At 38.5% G+C, this 24758-nt stretch overlaps 2 protein-coding genes across 4 annotated transcripts in view; both read left to right on the top strand.

Moving 5' to 3' along the window:
• The window catches only part of LOC133524981 (AF4/FMR2 family member 3), a 320144-nt gene that overhangs the window by 200753 nt on the left and 94633 nt on the right, over positions 1-24758 (top strand). The gene's annotated exons all lie outside the window — the stretch shown is intronic.
• On the top strand, positions 5004-7608 carry LOC133524979 (uncharacterized). Its single transcript, XM_061861152.1, has one exon. The coding sequence runs from the start codon at positions 5030-5032 to the stop codon at positions 7376-7378; it is 2349 nt and encodes a 782-aa protein (XP_061717136.1). The 5' UTR covers positions 5004-5029; the 3' UTR covers positions 7379-7608.

Genomic DNA, 24758 nt, shown 5'->3' with positions numbered 1-24758 from the left:
TTGTAAGGTATAACACATACTCAATAAAAGGTTAGGAAAGGGCGTAGTCACGATGACATTGATTTGCTTTTGCCATTGAACGGAGGGCTTTACGTGTCGTTGGGTGGACTGTAATGAGGCGTAGTCTTCGCCTTAGGATTTGTGGATGACTGGAAGTTACACAAAGCGATCGTTTCAACCTACCTATTAGTTCTATTGAAAATACAATCCCTCTGTGTATTTGTTTACTGAGGCAAATCATTTGTTTGAGAAAACAGAATATTTTGAGGGTTACTTTTATGTTTAAAATCAGTTTTATAATTAAATTAAGTGGAAAACTATTGAAGTTTCTAATCAAGTTAAAGAAATACATTGTTACGATCAATCAACCGGCAAAAATCTACACGATATCATCATGTCGAGTGAGTTTTCGAATAAATTTCCGTGAGGAACCCGTATAAAATATTTTGATATGGTCGTGATTCACGGGAATTTTATTAATTAAATTTTTTTTTTTTTAAATACTTATAAATTCAGCAAAATAGTTTATCTAAAAATGTGACCGCCACTATTGCTCGCGCTGTATTCGGTACGTAAACATCGATAACGAACAATGGCCCGGTTGAATAATTCAGAAGGAGCAATGCTAAAAGCTGCTAACTGCCAATTTGAAGCTATCGGCGCCGACGTGTTTTGACGTGGTGTCACAAAGAACGGTAGAAAATTTTAGCCTTTTAGCAGTCTCCGGGCGTTTTACGTTCTGAAATGTTATGTATGAATATCGGTATATCTATCTGTGTGATTTGTTTAAATTCTAAATGCAACATTTACATAGTCGCTTTACGATACAATAAATGACGTAGCGTACGCCAATAAATCATATTTATACACTAACTTTATTAAATATGCATATACAAAAGATGGAGGAACTGTCCGTGTGATGTTAAATAAATATCGTGACAGTTGAATAAGTTAATTTCTTTCCTTTTCAAGTTTTAAGTGCATTTTTGAAACGTACTGCAATGTCTGTATTCTTATTATTGATCATTTATATACAAGCATATTTTAGATCGTATCTCATAAAGACATAATTCTAAGTTGTATCATTTTGCCAACGGGCCATCAAAGTATCGAACCGTGACCAATTCGCCTTATCACGTGAGCGAGTGGTTTCGGCTCCGTCGCCACACGAGTGCTTATAGTGTGCACGCGAAAGTGCACCAGAAATATTATATTGACAGTTACCACACTTTAGCATCAGCTTGTGAATGGGAGTCGTTCGTCAATGTCAGATTGAAATATGTTCCGTACGAGACCCACCGCGACATCTTTGGGCGGAGCGATACAATTGCGTATGTCGCGTCACACATATCGCGGCCAATACGGAGCCCGATATACGTCTTCGTCACCCTACGTCACGACATATTGTCCCCTTCTACCCCAATTCCTTAAAACATGTACACGTAGATTAAGCATTTAGAATTACAAGAATAAGCACGTTAAATTTCGGATTTTTTATTTCGCCATCCAAGAAAGTCGAATTTCTCCAGCAAGCTACGCCTGATCACGAACATATTGGTCCTTCGAGCCGGATATATCAACGACTTCTTCGCCAATCGCCGAGTACGAGTTGAGAGGTTATTGAGAAGCAGCACCTTTGGAAGAGAAATCGCACATCGACATTTCTTCTTGGACGGAAGGCGCGTATGCAGCAAGAAGACACCCAAGGATGCGCTAATTTGGAAACTGCGGTTACCAGTAGGACGAGAACTGGATATCCAACGATTTTAAACGCGCATATTTCGGTACGGACATCCAGCCACCCTATACCTAACCCTTTGTCTTCAGTTGCTTAATGCCGTGCTTAATCAATTCCAGTGAGCCTGTGACGAGTTATCATTGCGTGACCGGTACCCAAGGACACCTTTTCGCCGCTACACAACGCGGAGTTGCATCAGGGTCCAAAGTCCACACGTGAGTACTCCAGCTTTCTATACTAAACCTAACCAAAATGGGACCAGGTGATATCGTAGTACCAAACAAATCACGCGAGAAATCGCCGGCTAGGGCTATCTGTGATGCCACAATTGAACCGCATGTTCGCGAATTGGTTAAAAAACGTGGCATTATAAAGGCTAGACTGACGAAGTTCGCAACCCACATTCAAAACTGTAGCGATAACTTAGACGCTTTAACTGAGCCTTGTAGAATAAATTTAAAACTACGCGTGCAAGGAGCAGAGAGCCTGTACACTGAATTTAACGATCTTCAAACTCAAATCGAAGCGAATGTGTTCGAATCGAATCTCGAAGACCAGTTAACGCAACGAGAACAGTTTGAGGATGGTTATTTCAGTGCGCAAGCCCTCGCCGAGTCTATTCTAAGTAAATTTAATAGTACAGAAAGCAAAAGTCCCACTGTTTCGCAAAACACAACAATGAAGGCAATTAAACTGCCAGTGTTATCACTCCCCTCTTTCGACGGCACGTATGAAAACTGGCTCGCATTTAGGGATATTTATTTATCATTAGTTCACAATTCGAAGGATCTCTGTGACATCCAAAGGTTCCACTACCTAAAATCATCACTGACTGGTAGTGCTTTGTTAGTTATAGAAGCGCTCGAACTAACGACAAGTAACTACGCGGTGGCATGGGAGCTCCTTCTTGATCGCTACAATAACAATAGGTTATTGATTCACAATCACGTCAAGGCACTATTTTCGCTTCAGTCACTGCCTAAAGAATCGCACATACTTCTACGAAAGTTAATTGACACAACATTAAAGAATTTACGCGCTCTTAAGGTCCTAGGCGAACCTGTATCGTCATGGGATACTTTAATTATTTACATCTTAGTGTCAAAGCTCGATAAAACCACTGAACGCGAGTGGGAACAACATAAAAGTAGTCTTACGAGCGGCGACACTCAGATGAAGATTAAATTGGATGATTTATTGCAGTTTTTAAGAAACCGTGCAGATATGTTAGAAACATTGCAGGCATCACATCCACAAAGTACGAGTACGAGTGTACGCGATAAGCACGAAGTAAGCAAAAAATATAACACTCCTAGCTCCACTCATAGTTACAATAACAACAAAGTACACTGCAATGTTTCTACCAACAGCAAACCACAAAAATCACAACACAAATCAAAATTCGCGTGTCCCATGTGTAAATTAAGTCATCCACTTTATTCTTGTGTCAAATTTCTTGATACTAATTACGAATCTAAACTTAAGTTTGTTGCCGACAACAAGTTATGCACTAACTGCCTACGAGCGGGTCATTCCGTGGAGTCATGCGTATTCGGCCCGTGTCGCAAATGTAATAACAAACACAATTCGATTATCCATCCTCCTAGTGATGAGTGCACTCGCGTCCCTGCCCCCGCTGACGTCACGGCCCCCGCTACACCTACTTCGGCCGCTGCTGCATCCAGTTCGGCCGCCGCCGTGTCGGTCAATGCGCATTGTCAGCGAATTCCTTCGCAGCGCCCGGCTTTGAGGCCGGTCTTGTTGTCAACCGCTCTTATCGACGTGATTGATAAAAATAATAAACCGCATACTGTCGTCGCTCTACTTGACGACGGCGCGCAACGATGTTTTATAAAAGAATCCTTACGTGATTTATTAGGCGCACCATTAGTACAGTCCACTCACGAAATAAGCGGTGTAGGGCGTACCGTGACGCAGTGTACGCAAACCTGCAATGTCCAAATAAAATCGCGCATTAACGCCTACACTACAAATTTACATTGTTTTGTTTTACCGCAAATAAATACATCAATGCCAGTGGTATATGAACATTGTGCAAAATTCGATATTCCAGATAATATACAACTGGCAGATCCGCAATTTTTAGATTACAAAGATTTCGATATCTTAATAGGTGGTGATAAGTTTTGGGATTTGTTTACGATGGAAAAAATAAAACTACGTAACGGTCCTTACTTATTAAATACCGAATTTGGATGGGTAGTAGCAGGTCCTATCAATCTAAACGCACGCATTGAAGGCCATATCCAATGTAACTTTACGCAAACAACAGATTCGTTATTACGGCGGTTCTGGGAGATTGAGGAGGTACCTACCACTCGGGACGCATTGTCTGATGAGGAGAAGGCTTGCGAGGAGCATTTCGTTCGCACCACTACGCGCGACAGCGAAGGAAGGTTCTGTGTTAGCATGCCACTCAAGCAGCCACCCGAAATGCTAGGAGAAACGTATCCTCAAGCTGAACGTCGTTTGTTGGCGCTGGAAAAACGATTACAGCGTTCAGAAACGTTCAAAAAATTATATACAGACTTTATGCACGAATACCTCGATTTAGGGCACATGAGTAAAGTTTCTTCATATAACTCACCACATTTCTTTCTGCCACATCATGGAATTTTTCGTGAATCTACAACAACACGATTAAGGGCAGTTTTTGATGCTAGTGCGGCATCTAGTTCTGGTACATCACTGAACGACCTTCAAATGGTAGGTCCCGCAATCCAGGGCGACCTTCTGTCGATTCTTTTACGCTTTAGGCAGCATCGTTACGTGGCATGCGCGGACGTAGCCAAAATGTATCGTCAGGTATTAGTGGCAGAAAATCAACGTGACCTTCAGCTAATCCTTTGGCGCGACAGCCCCGACGAACCGATACAAATTTATCGTTTAAATCGTGTCACTTACGGTATGGCGTCGGCAGCTTTCTTAAGTGTCCGTTGTTTAAAACAGTTAGCCACTGAATGCACCGATCCCGACGTTAAAAGAATAATTAACAAGGATTTTTACGTAGATGACATGATAACTGGGTCACAGGGTAAACTTGAATTACTGCGATTATGCAATGAAACCGCGCGAACATTGCAATCGGGTTGTTTTCCGTTACGAAAGTGGGTATTCAACTTTAGCGAGCCGTCGTTAGAGTCTAATTTCGCACTGCTGTCTGACGCGCAAACTAAACTAACGTTCGATAAAGACTGCAATTCAAAGACATTGGGCATAGGATGGAATAATTACCATGATCAATTTTATTTTAACTCGCAACTTGATTTGATGAAAACCAATGATAAAGTAACTAAGCGCATTATTTTATCACATATCTCGCAAATTTATGATCCCTTAGGTTTATTGAGTCCGACAATTATGCTCGCCAAGGTCTTACTCAAGCGTTTATGGCTTCTCAAACTTGATTGGGACGACGAAGTCCCTTCTGACGTCATGCGCACCTGGAATGATTTTACTAGAGCGTTATCAGCTGCTCTAAGCACAATCCGTGTGCCGCGTTATGTAATGGGTAGCAGTAATTATACGCGCATAGAAATGCATATCTTTACAGACGCGTCACAGGTTGCTTATGGCACTTGCATTTATATTCGCACAATAAATGATAACATGGAAGTATGCTCACGATTGTTATGTTCAAAGGGGAAATTAAGTCCAATTAAAGTCCTAAGTACGCCCCGATTAGAACTTTGCAGCGCACTTCTAGGTGCTAAATTATATGACAAGGTCATACGTAGTATTAATTGCCAATTTGACGACATCGTATTTTATTCCGATTCTACTTGCGTTTTAGGGTGGTTGCGCATGTCACCTAATTTATTAAAAACTTTTGTGCAGAATCGGGTCACTGAGATCCATGAACTGACCAAAGCGCTTCCATGGCGCCACGTCAGCGGTAAAGTTAACCCAGCTGACTTAGTTTCGAGAGGCGTCCGATTAGAAGACCTAGCTGGATCCAGTTTATGGTGGGAAGGATCTGAATTTCTGCAGGATGTTAATTTTGACCCTAAAAATATTCCAAAACTACCGAATTCGGACGATTCACACGATATACTGCCAGAGGTTAAATCTAACGTAGACTTAGCGCTTACCGCTATTACAGAAGCGGCGTTATTTCCCTTCGAGCGGTTTTCTCAGTTCTCGCGCATGATACACGCCACTTCTTACGTTTTACGTTTTATTCACAACGCGCGCAATAAGAATAATAAGCGTACGGGCCGTATCAGCGTCGAGGAACTGCGGGAATCAACAAATTTATTGGTCAGGCTGTCTCAACTGGAATCATTCCCAGATGAGTACAAGCTATTGACTAATAAACAAACAATTAAAACAAAGCATAACTTAAGTAAGTTAAATTTGTTTATCGATGAAAATCGCGTCATGCGAGTCGGCGGTCGTATTGGTTATTCGCAATACTTTGCTTACGAAAAAAGGCATCCGATATTAATAACAAGCAAACATCACTTTACGCTTTTATTATTCCGCCACGAACATAAAAAACTTTTACATGCCGCGCCTCAAGCCCTTCTTTTTGAACTGCACGATGCTTGGTGGCCGCTAGGTGGTAGGAACCTCGCGCGAAAGATTTTTTATGATTGTGTTATTTGTAAGCGATTAAGAGGGAAAACCCTTACTCCTTTCATGGGAAACCTACCCGAGGAGAGAATTACGCCTACATATCCCTTTTTAACTTGTGGCGTGGACTATGCAGGGCCAGTTTTCATATTGAACCGCAAAGGCAGAGGTGCTCAAACTGTTAAAGCATATATTTGCTTGTTCGTTTGTTTTGTTACGCGAGCCATCCACTTAGAGCTTGTCAGCGATCTGACCACCGACGCTTACCTCCTAGCTCTCAAACGCTTTATAGCTAGACGCGGCAAGCCTAACGAAATATTTTCTGATAATGGCAGGAACTTTGTGGGTTTAATGCATGATTTTGCCAAGTTTTTGTCGCAATGTAGTCCTGACATCATAGATTACGCTACTAGTAGTAATATTAAATTTCATTTTATTCCACCTTACGCGCCCCATTTTGGTTCCCTATGGGAAGCTGGAGTAAAATCATGTAAATTTCATATACGCCGTGTTATTGGAAACGCTCATCTCACATTCGAAGAATTTAGCACGGCGTTAAGCCAAATTGAAGCCGTCCTGAACTCCCGTCCTTTATACGCCATGTCATCGGATCCGCACGACTTTCTTCCTCTGAGCCCTGCGCACTTTCTCGTCGGTCGTACTTTGACGTCGCCCGCCTCAGAGGACCTTCAGCACGCGCCTGCTCATCGACTCAACCGATACCAGATGGTGGAGAAGATTAGGCAGCATTTCTGGGCCCGCTGGTCCAAAGAGTACGTCTCCGAATTACAGACGCGATCCAAGTGGAGGAGCCACTGTGAAATCCTCAAGCCAGACACACTGGTACTTATAAAGGACGATAATCTGCCTCCACTAAAATGGCAGTTGGGACGCATCGTGAAGACTATCCCTGGCAGAGACGGTGTGTCAAGAGTGGCAGACATCCGTACCGCATCCGGCATCATAAGACGCGCTTACACCAAAATCTGCCCCTTGGTGTCTCAGCCAGATGAAGAGAGGAGAGAAGCTCAAGAATCCTCTTGAAAGCCAGATCTTTCAAGGCCGGGGGCATGTTCCGTACGAGACCCACCGCGACATCTTTGGGCGGAGCGATACAATTGCGTATGTCGCGTCACACATATCGCGGCCAATACGGAGCCCGATATACGTCTTCGTCACCCTACGTCACGACATATTGTCCCCCTCTACCCCAATTCCTTAAAACATGTACACGTAGATTAAGCATTTAGAATTACAAGAATAAGCACGTTAAATTTCGGATTTTTTATTTCGCCATCCAAGAAAGTCGAATTTCTCCAGCAAGCTACGCCTGATCACGAACAAAATATGAGTGGCAATGTAAAACATGTAGTAAATCTTGGGGTTTAAAAATTATGCGTTATTCCAACAGCACCACTACTAACTGAACTATTTGAATGCGAGATAGGTTTGACAACGATTAGTGTGTCTCTGCTTATGCAAATATATGTAACTAAAATCATGTACTCGTAAAAAGCACTATCTGCGTGGTCCTTCGCTGACGGTGACAAATGTAACAATTTCACAAACATAATCGCAAATATCGCAATCGATCAGACGGATTCAATTCTGTATTTCACCGCTGCTACCATTGACTTATATATTAATTCGCAACCCTTACGGCCTTACGAGCAACAAGAATGGTGCCAGCTTCGCGGTGTCTGACACCGAATGTGCACAAATGCGAGCCAAGTGTGCAATAATTGTGACCAATCGCGCGCGTGATGAGAACTCATTAACCAATCTCGTTGAAGCATTCGCCAGAAGAGAACGTTCGGTTGGAATTATATGAACGGGCTTATCTTTACTTTTGAAATCTTTGGCTGCTTTAAAGATGATAAAGGGTGCTTTTAATAGTAGTTTATGTGACTGCTACATAATGAAAGGCATTAAAATACGAACGTGGGTTTATATTTATGCTGGCTATAATTTGCGGTTTTTTAACGCATCATAGAGAGCTTTTAATATGTGTGTTGATATAATACATTGATACATCCCGAGTATAAACATCAAGCTTCTTTTTGTTTCGAGAACTTCGGAGAGCATAACTAATCTTCATCATTTGTGAACATGCTATAAATAAATAAAGTACCTTCTTTTTTATGAGTTCTAGTTTTTGTATCGTTAACTCAAGACCTTTAATCACAATGAATGCAACGTTAATGTTAACAATGACATAAAAACTTCGTTTATGATCTCTTCAATTATACAGATAGTGAAGACAACTCGTTTCAGCTTAATCATATAACTATTGCTTTTGCTCGCGACTTCATTAACTTTGCATTTAGTCGCTTTCCCATACTTCTTAAAGACATTAATTACACAAGAACTACAAGAAATTATATAAAATGGTGTATATTTTGCGCTGAGTAAAAACTTACTTTATCATCTGTCCAATTATAGTGACAATAAAGACAACTCATTCCATTTTAATCATTCTCACTATCAATGTTTGGACGTTGCACCGGATTGCATGTTTAACATCGCTAAGGATCAACTAACTGCAATACATTTAACCATTGATAGAGATTATGTCTTTGCTATAAAAAATATAAAACGCGATAAGCTGAAAACATGCCAGTCTGCTCCCATTCACTACCACAGCGCACCTGGTGTCCTCTCGTGCCCTCAATGTGCGCAGGGGTTCACCTCGAAGATCAGCTACGTCAGCCATCATGGGGCGCACGAACGCCGAACTAACTAGGAGTCGAAGTGGTCGCCATGGACGAAATCGGCCGGACGGATCATCATCATTTCTTATGATGATAATTCTTTATGAATGGTCAATTAACCAAATCAACAATGGTACATTCAAATGTACTTACTCCATTGTGATTCAACATTTACCGTTCGCTACATATTTTATTTCTACACCAGCCTCTGCCCGCGACTTCGTGTTCGTGGAATGATAATGATGATGATTGGTAAAAACTGTCCAAACTATCCTCATACTAAATTTTATCTCAATAATTTTAGCGGTTTAAGCGTCAAGATATATCATAGAAGATATAAGATAGAATAGACGGACAGCAGACTTTCGCATTTGTAATATATTATTAGTAAATATCGATTTTCTGATGCAGATAAGATCGCGTGCGTGACAAATTGATTTCATCAGTCATTAGTTCCACAAACGTATCGAATCTTCGTCACATCGTTGTCAATCTTATTGTAAGTACTTTGCTTAAAATAAGATTAACTAATTAAAAATATTTTTGCTTGATGACCTACGTGCTTAATTTGATGTTTATTAGTATGATTTTGTCAATATTGTATACTTCAGTGTATAGTCAGATGCAGTGAAAGAAGTGAAGCGAATAGTATTGTTGACTGTACATTCCGATCTTCCGTCTTTCAGTAACCATAGTTATTAACAATTAGTTAAGGATCGTAACAAAAAAGTTATTGTAATTATTGCTTATCGAAATAAACTTTAAAACAGAGTTGTTTTGTTTCGGCATGATTAATGGTCCGTGTTCTTGGAAATGTCGATACAAACGCATTCAAACCTCACCGATGAACGAGTATATTTAAAACTAAAACATTAATTTTGCCAACCGGTAGCCTTACCATATTGCCTTATTCTGAAATAATATTTACAACTTTATTTTAATAACGTTAAAGTTGACTTCACAATATCACTCAAACTCTTAATCAGGTGTTCTACATTCAGAACAGCGTAACATCAGTGATTTTCAAACTTGGATACCTCTTTGTGAAAATATCAGATCTGTAACACGGAGGTGAATCCAGAGTTCTTCCCACCGCATACCGAGAGTAGGCAAGTTTTCGCTTCAGGCGAATTGTTGGGTGTGATTTAAGCTTCCTAAACTAACTTCGGATTCCCAACGTGACGGAAATGACATTTACAATTCGTTAAAGTTAATTTAATTTAAATCAATGCGTTAATGTTTGGGATTCTTCTTTAATCTAGCCGAATTTAAGGTAGACGAATACGAAACAACAAAAAATATTGTCAACGGCATAGCGAAACGATCAATCGGTTGCTTCAATGGTCAATTAGAATTTCAATCAAACGTCACTCAAGCAACTGTGAATGACAAGCGTTTCAATTGGGGTTGTAAACTGTCAATCGTAATTATCAAGATCGCAATTGATCGTCTTGGGCCGTTGTAGTAGTATCAAAATGTCATTCTTTTACTGGTTCGCTTCGAGGCGATCATTCGTCAGCGTTTCGCAAGCGATGATAATACAGGCAGAGTAAGTTTTAAATCACTGTAGGTGTAAATATCCCGCTGCTTCGACGACGTAAACCCATTCGTTTCGTGCAGTCATTATGTATCCGACGCACTGCCGTTCCGCTACTGATGATGTTGAATGACTAGACTTATGGTGTCAGACTGCGAGGAAAATGCCGTTGTGAGTGCTGCGTTTTATATTCACCTGTGCTCAGTTTTTGCAGTGATTTTAGCGTGTGCACTATAGGTATGTTTGGGTTCGATTTAATACCCGCGAAAAAAGTTTCAACTTTCGGTTCGGTTCGGGTTTCAATGATAACTTGATTTTCGCATCTTACGCGAGAAAGAAAACTCAATAAAACACAGACGTACTTACTTACTTTTATTTGCTGGTCCCGACGTGTCGAAGACCTAAATGTCTTTAAAATAACGAGCTTACTCACCAGTTTCGGTAATTGACGAGCTAAAAAGGATAGTCGTTTCTTTTAGCAAAAAAACTTGTAAAAAGCTTGACAACTACGTGTCATGATTAGGGTACTTAACAAAAGAGATTTTTAAAAGAGCACCCACACGGCTCACTTTATACCCTTTTTGTAGACCCCGGGTTTTAAACACGATAGAGATGTCATAAGTTGTGTCTTTATATACGCGACAGCTTAAAACCTGTCTCGGCGTAAATGCAACTTTGATTGACCGAGACTAACGATGCAAAAACTCGTAGGTACGCATTAAAGGATAATTTCGACGTAAATGTCAGGTATAGATCCATGAATCCAATTATGTTAAAAGCATTATAGTTTTATACGTTTTGATCGTGAGGAATGGATGATGATGTGTTTTATTTGTAGCGATGGTTATCTTTGATCTTGTACTTTTAAATTATCTGTTCTTAAAAACTTCTCGCTTTCAACGAACTTCATTTATTGAGTATTATAATCAATCGTGTTGTCTAGATAAAATTTTACAATTTCCGTTTAAACAATAATCTGAAACGGGCTAAAGCGTATTTCACACGGATTACTTTTAATTAAGCATTACGGTACAAATTATCATTTCATAATGCGGAAACAGTACGTGCCGTATTCGTCAAAGCAGATCGCATCTGTTTAATGTACCGAATGTATGATCGTTATCGGACATGTTTGTTTTCACACGCACACTTAGCGAGATATAAATTGTAGACTGTAACTACTAATTTAATCTAATTACGGAAAGAGTAAATACTATCTAAATTACCCGACGTTATTGTAATAATTAGGCTATTCATGGCATCTTATGGAAGGTTTTTAGAAAAACGAACCTTATAAGTACATATATAATAACTATACTGTTACAAATTACCAATTCAATGTATCTTACCTACTCGGTTTAATTGGGTTATAGTACAATAGTAGAGAATAGTATGAAGTATTAACTGAAATATATGTCATATATTAAAGAAAAAGTGACCAAGCCCTTCCCTTTCTTCCCTAATAGTATGAAGTATATTAAAATAGTTTAAATTACTTTTCCACCCTAGCGTATAAAGGGAGCTTTTAGCCATTGAGCTATTATTACTACGGATAGAACTGGCACAGAGAACCAGTATTTTGCGCCAGTAGTTATTATTGTTTTGACAACAAACCACAGAAGCGAAGCGTGAATCTCGCGATCTAAACGTGAATTTCACGGCGCTTACGACGTTTTGGTCGCGTGGCACAGGATGCGATTGCGACAATTTCATTCTTTGGTATGGATTCCCTATAGTAATAATAACTCAATGCTTTTAGCATTCAAACAAGAAAAAATGCCTTTCTCAGTTCTGATGTATCAGAGGTGAAAAGCAAAATGACTGGCTTACGGATCATTACATGCTACACATTCACTCAGTTCGTAGGGGTTGCTACGAGTGCTACGCTACGGGTTGAACGGCCAAAAGTATTTGTAGGATTACGACTTAACTTGAAAAAAATGTTACTTACTTTAGTCCCCCGAATGGGCAGAAGAAAATCTAACAGCTATAATCAAATGTATCTAATTCTAGGTAAGTTATTGACATTTATAGGCTTAATAGGAGTATTAGATTTTGTCCTTTTGCCTATTTAGTTTTAACTGACTACATCCTAAAAACCAGGCTACGGAGACTGCTTACCATCAGGCGGGTCGTATATGCTTGTTTGCTACCGACGTAGTATAACTAAAACTACAGATACTTGCTAAAATTAGCAAAACCGCATTATAATATTAACATTCTGTGTAATATCAGTAAAAACGCAAGGAGCAGTCGGTCGGCTTTGTGAACAGCGCAAAAAGCCTATGGATTTGTACATCACCGCCCAAGCCCACTCCAATCAGCGTAATGGACGCTGGTATTTTGTAACACAACGCGTACCGTCGTCGACACTTTACTGTCCATACGTAAACCTTATTGTCTGGACATAAGGCATACTAAGGCTCAGTCAATGTTCCTGCTTAAAGCGGCGGTAAACTCAGGGGTATCTCGGTCTATATAGGGCTAATATGAGCATCCAATAAGCTAAACAGAAACGTAAGCCGTCACATAGCTTGTCTTGTTTAAGTTGAAATGCCTGTCTTTTGGTTAATTTAACACGTTGAAATCACTGACGATTAAAGAGACCGAAACGGCAATCAAAATTCAATTACAAATTTAAAACATCTATGACTTTTTTCACTTTTTTCACTTTTTTTCTAAAGCAGTGGTGGCCGAGTGGATATGACGTCCGAATAATTAATAGAATCAGGCGTTACTTTGCGGAAATCCATGCTAATTAAAACAAGAAATATTACTTTGCTAATCCGCGAGAAAATAACGTGTTAGTCAATCAGTGCTAACCCGTTATACTTACTTGCGTATTTTTACATGCAATTAATGTTCCCACCCTCCCACCGCAAAAATAAATACGCAAATAAATATAACAACCCACCACCAAAAGTACAAAACTCGACACGTGTTTCGCCTCTCTACGAGGCATCCTCAGGAGATGCTGGAGATGTTGACGGTCTGACACCCGACAACTGACTGAGCTGTCTAGAACGGTCGGCCATATTTATACCTTGACCAGTCCCCCTACTGTGCAAGTGTGAGTGAGATGGAAAAATTCGTAATAACGGCGATGACGCAACATTCAACTGTTCGTTAAGAATCATCCCCCTATTGTTGTACCTAATTATTTCCAACTGTTCCAGAACACTCAAACGCAATCCTTTCTCGCAAACATGTAAAATATCAAAAGAATGATTCTCAGGTAAAGCATGGCCACTGTCTATCAAGTGCTTCGCAAAATTTGACTTTTCTGGATGGTTATGTCTGTATGACGCAACATGCTCCTTATACCTGGTAGTGAAATTACGGCCTGTTTGCCCCACATACACTTTATTACAATTATCACAAGTAAGCTTATAAACTCCAGATTTTTTTCCCTTCTCGATCTTATCTTTCCCATTGCAAAGTTTAGAGTGCAAAGTGTTGTTTGTCCTAAAAGCCACAGGAATGTCGTTAGATTTTAAAATTTTGTAAATTGCATCTGACAATTTGCCAACATAAGTTATGCTCGCTTTGTATTTCTTAATCAGCTCAGAGGATCGTGCAGCATACAACATAGTGTTGACTATACTATTTCGCTTTTTTCTGATGATTCCATCCACAACAGACTTATCATAGCCATTCGAAACTGCTAAATGATAAATATTATTTAGTTCAGCTCGATAGTGTTCATCAGAAAGAGGCACAGTCAACATCCGATGCACATAACAATGAAAAGCAGCCAACTTATGCTGCCATGGATGCGTCGAAGAAGCCGGGATAACCGAATCAGTATGTGTAGGCTTACGGTAAATTTGGAAATGATGCCTATTATTCACTCTCGAAATTGTTAAATCCAGAAAATTCAATGAGTTGTCTTGCTCCAGTTCCTTTTTAAACTTGATTTTCGGATGCTTACTATTAAGTTCAGTAATAAAAGCATCCAGTTGGCCCATGCTCCCCGTCCAACAAATAATCAAATCATCTACGTATCTAAAATAATATAATATATTATTATTGCCTACAATGTGCCGGTTCTCAAAATGGTCCATAAAAATATCCGCCATTAAAGGACTCAGCGGAGAACCCATAGCCAAACCATCACTTTGCAAATAATACTGTCCCCCAAATCTGAAATAATTTTGTTTCATACAAATCGCAGTAAGATCTATCATCTCATCTACCTCCCCTGGATGCAACCGTTGCTTTTCAAAAAGACCCCTAAGAATATCCAAAGTATCCCCATATGGCACATTCGTAAACAAACTGTCTACATCTAATGAAAGAAGGACAGCATTCTCTGGTATGTTAATATCTTTTATTTTCTCTATTAACTGCAAGCTATTCTTCAAACAATATTTCGGCTGGAACTGAGACTTCTGTCTAATAATACAATTCAACCTCTTAGCTAGATTATAAGTTGGAGCACCCAAGTAAGAGACCACTGGACGAACCGGAATATTATCCTTATGGATTTTTGGAAGTCCGTAAAGAAAAGGAGCTCGTGGATTCATAGGCACAACCATGTTCTTTTGATGCTCGGTTTCAAAAACAAACATAGAATTTTTTATTGCATGTCTGAGATCTTTCTGGAACCCTGGAGTTGGGTCCCTATGCAAGCTCGAAAAACCATCACCTTGAATAAGATCTAATACTTTCTGATTATATTGTCCCTTCCCCATGATCACAATGCAATTGCCTTTGTCCGCTTTTGAAACCACCAGATCATTGTCTTGCACTTTCTGTTGTATAGATCTCAGCACCAAAACATCAGAAACAGCACCCTCAGCCTGTGCTGGACTAGAACTCTTAATAATATTAGCTACCATGGTCTTCGTATCTACATCACCACGGCCCCGCACTATTGCAACCTCTGAATCCACTGCTAAATTCTCTAGAGTTCCCTGAGTTATTTTTGGCCGGAAATTATATTTTAATCCTTTTCGTAAAAGCCCAATTTCATTCTCAGCAAAGTCTACATTAGTTAAATTCTTTACGCGAGGATGGAAATCATGGTGTGTTGTTGGTTCCATTTCCCTCCTCCTTAAAAATGAACTAGAACTTGACTCTGTTAACCTATGCAATTTATTAAGCTGGGTGGTATACATGTCGTGTGCAAGTTCTGAAGCAAAGTACCTCGCCTTTTGATCCAGTATATCGAACTCGAGATTATGCAACTTAAACGAAAGTTCTGAATATAACACCTTAAGATGTAACTTCAAATTATCTCTAACTGAAAACCAGTGGCGAGATTCTTCGTTCAACCAAATTCTCTGAGCCCCATTAATAGCCAACCTAGCAGCCCTAGAATAACTACTACTGCGAACATGGATGTAATTAGGAACAACCTTCAAACGCTTGCACTGTTGGTTAAACCAAACATTCTGGACAGCTGCACGATGTTGTTTAGTTAGTTTAACGTAAAGTCGTGCCTGTTCGGCCACGCAAGCCGTTTTCAAATAATTAATAGAATCAGGCGTTACTTTGCGGAAATCCATGCTAATTAAAACAAGAAATATTACTTTGCTAATCCGCGAGAAAATAACGTGTTAGTTAATTTTTTTTTTTTAATGACGTCCGACTTTCAATCCGGAGGTCGCGGGTTCAAATCCTGGCTCGTACCAATGAGTTTTTCGGAACTTATGTACGAAATATCATTTGATATTTACTACTAGCTTTTCGGTGAAGGAAAACATCGTGAGGAAACCTGCATACATCTGAGAAGAAATTCAAAGGTGTATGTGAAGTCCCCAATCCGCATTGGGCTAGCGTGGGGACTATAGCCCGAGCCCTCTCGCACATGAGAGGAGGCCTGTGCCCAGCAGTGGGACGTATATAGGCTGAATTATTATTATTATTATTGTATCTCCTTGGATTTCACGGGCCTATAAATCCCGGTCTTTTGATAGGCTTGCGTGGGGATATATATCCAACACGTAGAGGCCCCTTGGAGAGCTTTAATGTCATGTAGAACGCCTGCTGGAACCCGTTCACAGGCGCAACAATAGACACCCATGAACCGGTCGCAGCAGGCATTGGGACTATTGTAGTAAAAATGAACAGTATAACGGTCTATGGATTGAAGTTTGGGAGGACAATGAGACTGGGTTATTGCAAAGACGTCCGGACACCTGCCATAACAATGTTTCCACTAGTTATCGAGGCAGGCGGTGACTCGCCGCCCACTAGATGGGCCCCTGAAAATGCCGTCGTGAAGACGACCAGGAGCAACACCGGTGTGAGCGGCTCAGGGGTGTCGAGAGGTGTACGCCGCTTTCTACCCAGTGGCTGATAACAGCCACTGTGCCAACTCGCGTCTTATGCAAGTTTTCACTTCCACCCCTGGAGCATTTAGCTCTAACGACTCCTCTCTGGACGGCCAATGAAGGCAAGCCAGAGCTGAGAGTCCTGCGGGTCCCCTTGGGGTCCACTCCGACCGACGAAGACACGCCGGAGACGGAGACCCTGACCGACTCTCGGGAGTACTCGGGTCCGTGGGGTCGTTACTCCCCAACAGCTCGCCACAAGCTGCCCTGCGGATTTATTATTATTATTATTATGACTTTTTTCAATTGGAAAATATAAACTTTGCGGGTTAACTGTCAGGCTTGATATTTGTCTTTTCCTTACCTAAAGGAACATAGGTCAAACAATTATCCAAAACATAAAAAATTAAGATTCTTAATGTATTTATTTATTAGCTTCAGATGTTTCGTCTTTATATATATATATATGTGTGTATTATGTTTGTATGTATATGTTATTTTATGTATTTTTGTTTGATTTGTTTTGCTATTGTAATTGTAGCACCGCTCTCAATCTCTCTGCTTAGCCTTAAGGTTGACTGGTAGAGAATGCCTCGTGGCATTAAGTCCGCCTTTTGTACTATAAGATTGTTTTCTTTTGTGCAATAAAGATTAAAAAATAAAATAAATAAATAAAACATTAGTGCAGCCCAAAACCACGTCCACAAGTAAACCAAATTAGTCACAAATATAAATGATTAAGCTCTAACTTTTGGAAATAGAAGAGACAACTGTTTGTTCCGCGTGTGTATGGTATATGACTTATGAGTTATTGCAAGAACTGCAATAGCGCCGCAAGCTCGAAAACGCGACGTCGATTCTATATGGGAAGTGGCAGCTGGCTGACTCATATTAATAATATAAAATAACGTCGGTTAATCGATTTTCGAACTTAAATGAGTTTAATAAACATCTTTTAGTGCCTATACAGTTCATTAATTTCTTAATATTATGGGTGTTTGTGAGTCAGTACCAAAGTATACGCGACAGACTGTCACGTGTTGGTAGGAACTCAAGTTTTTTGAGTCTAAATTGAAGAACTCGTCTTGTTATTACGAGAGCTTAAAAACTTTTAAGTATCCGAATAAAGACTCGGACAATTTTATAGGTTTTACCTAAACAACAGTAAATGAAATAGTGTTATTGTATGATTTATGTTATGTACATCCATGATTTTTACATAAAGACAAAGCATTTCGAAGTTATTTGCTATAAAATTACAAGTTCTCCGAAAAGGACTCCAGTCTCAACAAAAGACTCGGGTCTTTAATAAGTTGAAAATAATTCGAGTTTCGTCTTAATTATAAGAGTCTGAAAAACTGAGTCCAGTCTTAAAGCAGAGGACTCAAAGAACTCTAGTCTTAACCAACGCTAGCGACAGAACCTTATGAACGGGACTGCTAGATAATGCGGTAGAGCGTTTAGTAAAAAAACGTGAAAAAATATCTACAGGGATGAAAAATGAGGCGTGAAAGGGTTCGTGTAAATAAACATACACAATACAATATTATTCGGCTCTTTCTTCTAACTTAACTTTATGTAACAGCAAAGAGAATTGATTGTAATAGACAAGTAAAGTCCAAGAAAAAAACGTGCCCCTTAGTTTGACATCCAAAATGGCGCTGAACGTTTTGGGGTCATTGAATTCTCAAACGTCAACTTTTGACAATCAGAGTTACCGCAAAATGTATGGAGCTGTACAGCGCCATCTCGTTTACCTCAAATTCGAAGCACGAAATTGTCCTAGATTTTACGCATCTCAAGCGATTATCATCAATGTATCTTTGGTAACAGTAAAGACAATCTAATGGATACAGAGATAATTTATAATTAACTGTAATATCTTCAGGAGAGTTTCCTGCATATAAGGGAAACATAATGAGGGTATATAATGGCCGTTTGAGTAAACTACGACCTTTATGAACCATTTCCGTAGATTTATGTACAATACTGTTATCGTTATAAATAACGTTTTGCGTCCGTTTGACAAGTTAGCGCATTAATTGCCTCGAACAGACTCGAGCTATTACAATCGCCCACTAAGGGCAGGTGAATAGAATACTCAAGTTAACTAGCTTAGTGCGGCCTTTGATTGCGCAATTTTTAACGATCTCAAGTTCAATTTCAAACTGGATTCCCTGCGCGATCGACTCGACGACTTACGTAAGCAATCCGAATACACTACTAACATTGTTCTTTGTTCTAAAGTGGTTCTAATGCTTTTGGTTTTCTATGGCTCTTATACCCTTTATGCACGAAGACAGATTGTATATTAAATGATAGGATTTAAGTGATTTAGGTCACAGTTTCAGGCACATAAATAACTAGGAGTTTACTTGCAAAAGGGACTAGGTATTGATTTATGATGAAGAAATTCCTTTATGCCTTTATATGGCTGCTTTTTATATAATTATTAAACATTTTTTTTTTAATTCGAATTACATTTCTATACATACCATAACCAGAAATTGATAACCTTCGATTTTTAATAATGTCTTGATTTGATATACATGATGTATCTTTTTATGTAGTCTTGTTGGACCTATGTGATAACTGTGAAGACACATCGGTGATATCAGTGTTACATAATCGGCGAAGTCATTAAAACGTGTTGAATGAGGTCTTAGTAACTTAATGTTCGTGTTCTTGCCAGCAATCTGAATTAACAAAGTTTTAAAACTCATATAAAAGCTGGTAGCGGTCGCGTTTGCATTCCAACAGTTAAACTTTCGAACGGAGTGTGACGGTTTTTTAATGTTTAAGTGGCATGTGTGGGAATAGTCGACGGTAAAATGTTATCGTCTTCTCTATTAGGTTTTTAGGGTTATAAATGCAATAAACCATTTTAACGTATTGGTCTAAGGAAGAAGGCAGTCAAAATAGCTTGTAGCATCAGCATCAATATTAGCGGATGAAACAACGCGCCAATATTGTTTGCCATCCTGGAATTTCATTTCCAAATAAAGATACTACTACAGTTCGCGTACAAAAGTATCTATTTCAGTCTAATTGTGACTTTTTTTTTTGTTCAGCTATTACAAAATTGATACTGACTGTACATACGCCATTATTAACGATATTTTAATGCCGATATTTCAACTTTATAAAACAATTGCGACTTTAAGTACCTTACTCGATATGCACTGGTTGTAGGCTTCGTGCCCTTATAAAGGTTTAATGACCGCCCAGGAGTTCGCACTCCATGTACCTCCCAACTAGCAAAAATATGTCATATAAAGGTTTATAAGGAAAAAAAAGTTATCCTAATACAAGTCACATAAACGTTTATAAGAGTGGAATTGGGCCCATTTTATAAGTAAGTAAACCTTATGATTACCATATTGTAGCTTTATTATTTGCTATTTTTTCTTATACTAGACACATAACGGCTAGCAATAAGTATGATTCCCATATCACTGCCAATTTTAAATCCTATATATGTTCAAAGTCCTTATAGTTGAATTTTATAAACCTTGCTTAAGTAGAATTAACTTATAATTGCTATATGAACTCCATTCGTAAGAAACATGTTTTTGTAACCGCTATGTAAGAATCGCTTTAAATGTAATTTAACTTAAAAACGTCGCAGCAATCCTACAACAAGAATAATTGCGCAAGTGTTTCTAATAAATGACATATTTTTTGATTCATCAACCATTTTGAAAAGGGTAAGTCTATTTCTATAATTCTAGCTTTTATTCTGTCTCTTTAATATTTGAAACTAAGTGGCAACTCGTTTTAGTGAGGAAATGGGGTATGGTTTTCAATTCATTTTCAACGCCCCCATTAATTGACAATGTTTTGTGGTGAAAAAAGTTTGAATCATTTTTCATTCCTTTGTTATTGCCTCAATAAGTCTTCAAGAAATTAACAAAACCTCTATAAGGTGTTTACAAGGGACAAACGTTTAAAGTGGTTATGTTGCGAGCTAAGCGTTCTCCATCTTGATACATTTTAGGGTTCAGTAATGACTAAAAAAAACGCTTTTATCCTAGATCTGCCGAACGAACTACTATGGTTATTTTCATTGATGTGGACCGATTTCTAAGAAGAGAAGATTTATTTTTCGTTCATACTGCAAATTGGCTGTCATATTCCGAATTATCACTAAAATGTTCCGAACTTTGAAAGCCGTCAACCGAACTCTCTAAGTTAATATTTTGTACGGAACCAATTGCACTTTCGGATGTATTGTCCTTGACAAAAGAAGTGTTGTTGACATAAGTAGAAGTCGTAGTTTTACTAATATCATTATTCATTAGGTCGTACATCCTTTTCACTTTCCTCTTGTAACTACCACTTTTTTTGAACTTTTTCCATTCTTCCAAATTCATCTTTTATAATTTTATCTCAGCAAACTTAATTCGTGTAATGGCTGTCTTTGTCATATAAACAAAAGTTTTATGACAATAATAAGGACTACACGCTTATAATTACTATATACCTGACTAACCAAGACTTGAACTCTTTTGAAAGTCATATAAATGACATGTATTCCATTGCTGTATAGACGTTTACTTTCTGACTTCTATAAGATAGAATGCTTTATAACGATCTGTGTATTTATTTTATAAGATAAAAAGCCTCCATGATAGCCTTTATGTGTCTTTTAATAGTATTTGGCTAAAAGCCCGTATAATTAGCCATTATAAGGTAATTAATATTTTTAGTCTTATAGTGGCCATATAATTTGGTTTTATTGACGATTACCGAACCCAATTATAAAGGTTGTAACCTTATAAGTAAAGGTTTTATTGTAGTCATATAATTTAGGTTTGTAAACGTTTACCTGACCTTATTATAAAGTCTGTAGCCGTATTAGCTTAATCCTCTTGTAAAAAGCTTTTATACGGTATGTTGACATAAATGATGCCTTTAAATGACGTTTATAAGAGTTTTCGCCATATAAGCCTTTGGTTATAAGGTTATTTTGCTAGTTGGGCTGTTAACTAATTTGATACAGTCGTGACGTTTCGCGAAATGAAGACAGATTCCTTATCTTTAATCACGCAGTGTCCCAGTCAAGCTGATAGAAATTGTCAATTTCCAATAAGAAATAACGTGCATTGGGATAACTTCGGAAGCGGGGTAATTTTGAATTCTATTGAGAAACAAACAGTCATTCATTAACATTTATCAGTAGATTAAGTAACAGTGAATAGACCTATAGTTTCCTTAATAAAAAAAAGCGTATCTAAATGGAAAACATTTTTATTTACTGAACTAGAAGTACTTTCTACTGTATTAACGACGACCGGTCTGGCCTCGTGGGTAGTGACCCTGCCTATGAAGCCGATGGTCCCGGGTTCAAATCCTGGTAAGGGCATTTATTCGTGTGATGAGCATGGATATTTGTTCCTGAGTCATGGGTGTTTTCTATGTATTTAAGTATTTATAAATATTTATATATTATATATATCGTTGTCTAAGTACCCTCAACACAAGCCTTATTGAGCTTACTGTGGGACTTAGTCAATTTGTGTAATAATGTCCTATAATAATAATAATAATATTTATTAACAGTAAACAAGATGCCTCGGTAAGAGTTACAGTAGCGTATTGCTAAAATATGAAGGGCTGCTGGGTTTATAGATATTTGCCACTTGCTAAATTACCTCGCTGTCGAAGTTACCGTATATTTACGTTTGGAAAAAACATTAACAAAACATGATAAACAAAAATAACCTCATGAATGTTCATCTGCAATATGGCTCACATATCAACATACGCACGACTATTAGGGCTAGGGAATTGGTTGAACACGCAGTTGCGCTCGCGCATGGCTTTCTCCTCGGCAGGAAGAGGAAGCGGCGCGCGTGGTGTTATGCCATCCGCAGGGACTGGGCCATGTGACGGTTATGTAGACTTGGTTTTACTTTTTAACTAGTATTTAAAATAATGTGAACTAACTGTGTACTTGTTTTAACAAGTTATTATCAACAAAAAAAAATGTGACACTTTTATTCCTGATTGTACTTCTCAGCATATGCATATGTATCAAGTACTTATGGAGACCTATCTAATGAGCCTAAACTTGATTTCCCTAAGTTCTTACATGGAGGAGTTCATTTGGCTATTACCTTCCGACTACATCGTCAGATCAGCTCCATACTCCATCTTTGTCATCGGTATTATGGAAGTAGTCTAAATTGCAACTGCAATTTGAATCGAATATACGAGTATACATATATTTACAAAGAAACGAACATACACAGCGAAGCTAAATTAGTGTGTAAAAAAACCCGTGTGGCTGGCTACTCAAGTTTATTAGGTCATATTTCGTTTGACATGATTAAACCGTTACGATAATCCTCGACAGGAGCACCCTACCTATTATCCCGTGTCCTAACAGTAACAGACAGTCAATTAAATGAGGACGATGATGGTACTAAAGTAAATTAATGACGAGTGTTAAACTCCGTACAAAACATTGTTCTTTGCAAATTGCAAGTGAGTGGCCGCTAGTCGAATTACCGTGTGTCAAGTGGTTTGCTTTGTTAGCAAATAAAAACTGCACAAAAACGTTGCTAAATTGTCTTATAGGACTCACAAGGCAAACACATTTATCTGCCTTGTTGTTTTCAGACGAACGTAGGTTTACCATGATATTTTATTTTTATCCTTTATGAAGCAGTAAAGTTTTAGAACTGTTGTAAAACAAATTCTCCTTTAACCTCTCGTCGGCGGAACGTGGATCCGTGCAGTAATTATAATTAATTATTAATTAGAACTAAATATCTACTAACGTGGATTGTTCCGGCATATGAAAAGTTAACTAATGATACCATGCTATTATTTTTAGTCGCAGTGGGCGTGCTTTTTGTACATGACATGCCAAACTGGAAAAATAAGCATCGCCTTTGAATTCTAAACTTTTATCCCATAAATTACCTCAAATCCTGCCCTCGCGAAATCGCTATTATTCGCTATAATATATCATGTTTGCAATCCTTTAACCATGTTCCATCGTTAACTGACTATTACTAATCCTTATTACAACGTAACAAGGTATATTATTAGCCAGTTGAATGTTTCTGTTAGAACGTGGTGCCGCTATACAAACATGGCTGACCCCGGTACCCTCTTGTTGACATATTGGGAAAGCACGCAGCGCGATAGAAAAATCCTTACTCGATACATTGTACTTATCATGAAATATCGTTGAAATGTCACTTGTTCTGTTGCTCTTTGTTAATCGTAACTAGCATCTAAGTATTAATTCGCTATTTAAGGATAGGTGACATAAAATGTTTATATAAGTTACTATTGAGTCTGACATACTTTTTGAAAGCCCTAATAGCGGTTTAAGTTTGAGCAGCAACCAATCGAAATAAGAAGTTTTATCGAACATTTCTTATCGAAATAAAGAAAATTAAACTTGAAATATCTTTATAATTAGTTAATCAAATTGACACTAAACTTTATCAAAGTAAAAACTTTAAGAAACTTTTATAAGCTTACATTTAAACAGTATAATTTCATAAGATGAGCTTCAAAACCTTGGTTTAACATTCGCCATTTTGATTCAATTTAACAATCAAATACGCAAAAGGGATTAAAGTTTTAGAAAAGCTATTTACTTGGAAATTGGTGTGTAAAATGATGGCGGAGTGTCGCGTTAGCCTACCCCTGTCAGTGTGACAAAGGCCTACGCTTAAGCCCATCGGTGGGAAATCTACTACAACATTTGGATTATTTTGAATGTTGTTTAGTAAAATCAGCTCTAAGCGACATTGATTATATTTTTTACAACTAACTACTTAAGAGCCCAAAGTAAACCCAACTTGATGTATTATTTTTTCGCCATGGTACGTTGTGCAATCAGTTGTGTTCCACATTTTGGTTTATTGCTTATCGTC

Source organism: Cydia pomonella, chromosome 14, assembly GCF_033807575.1.
Source record: "Cydia pomonella isolate Wapato2018A chromosome 14, ilCydPomo1, whole genome shotgun sequence".
In the NCBI taxonomy this organism is placed as follows: Eukaryota; Metazoa; Arthropoda; class Insecta; order Lepidoptera; family Tortricidae; genus Cydia; species Cydia pomonella.
The sequence above is the reverse complement of the archived record's forward strand: the minus strand, read 5'-3'. Positions and strand labels throughout refer to the sequence as shown.

Coding starts and splice junctions, on each gene's coding strand:
- LOC133524979 (XM_061861152.1), top strand. CDS start 5,030: ATGAAAACCAATGATAAAGTAACTAAGCGCATTATTTTATCACATATC.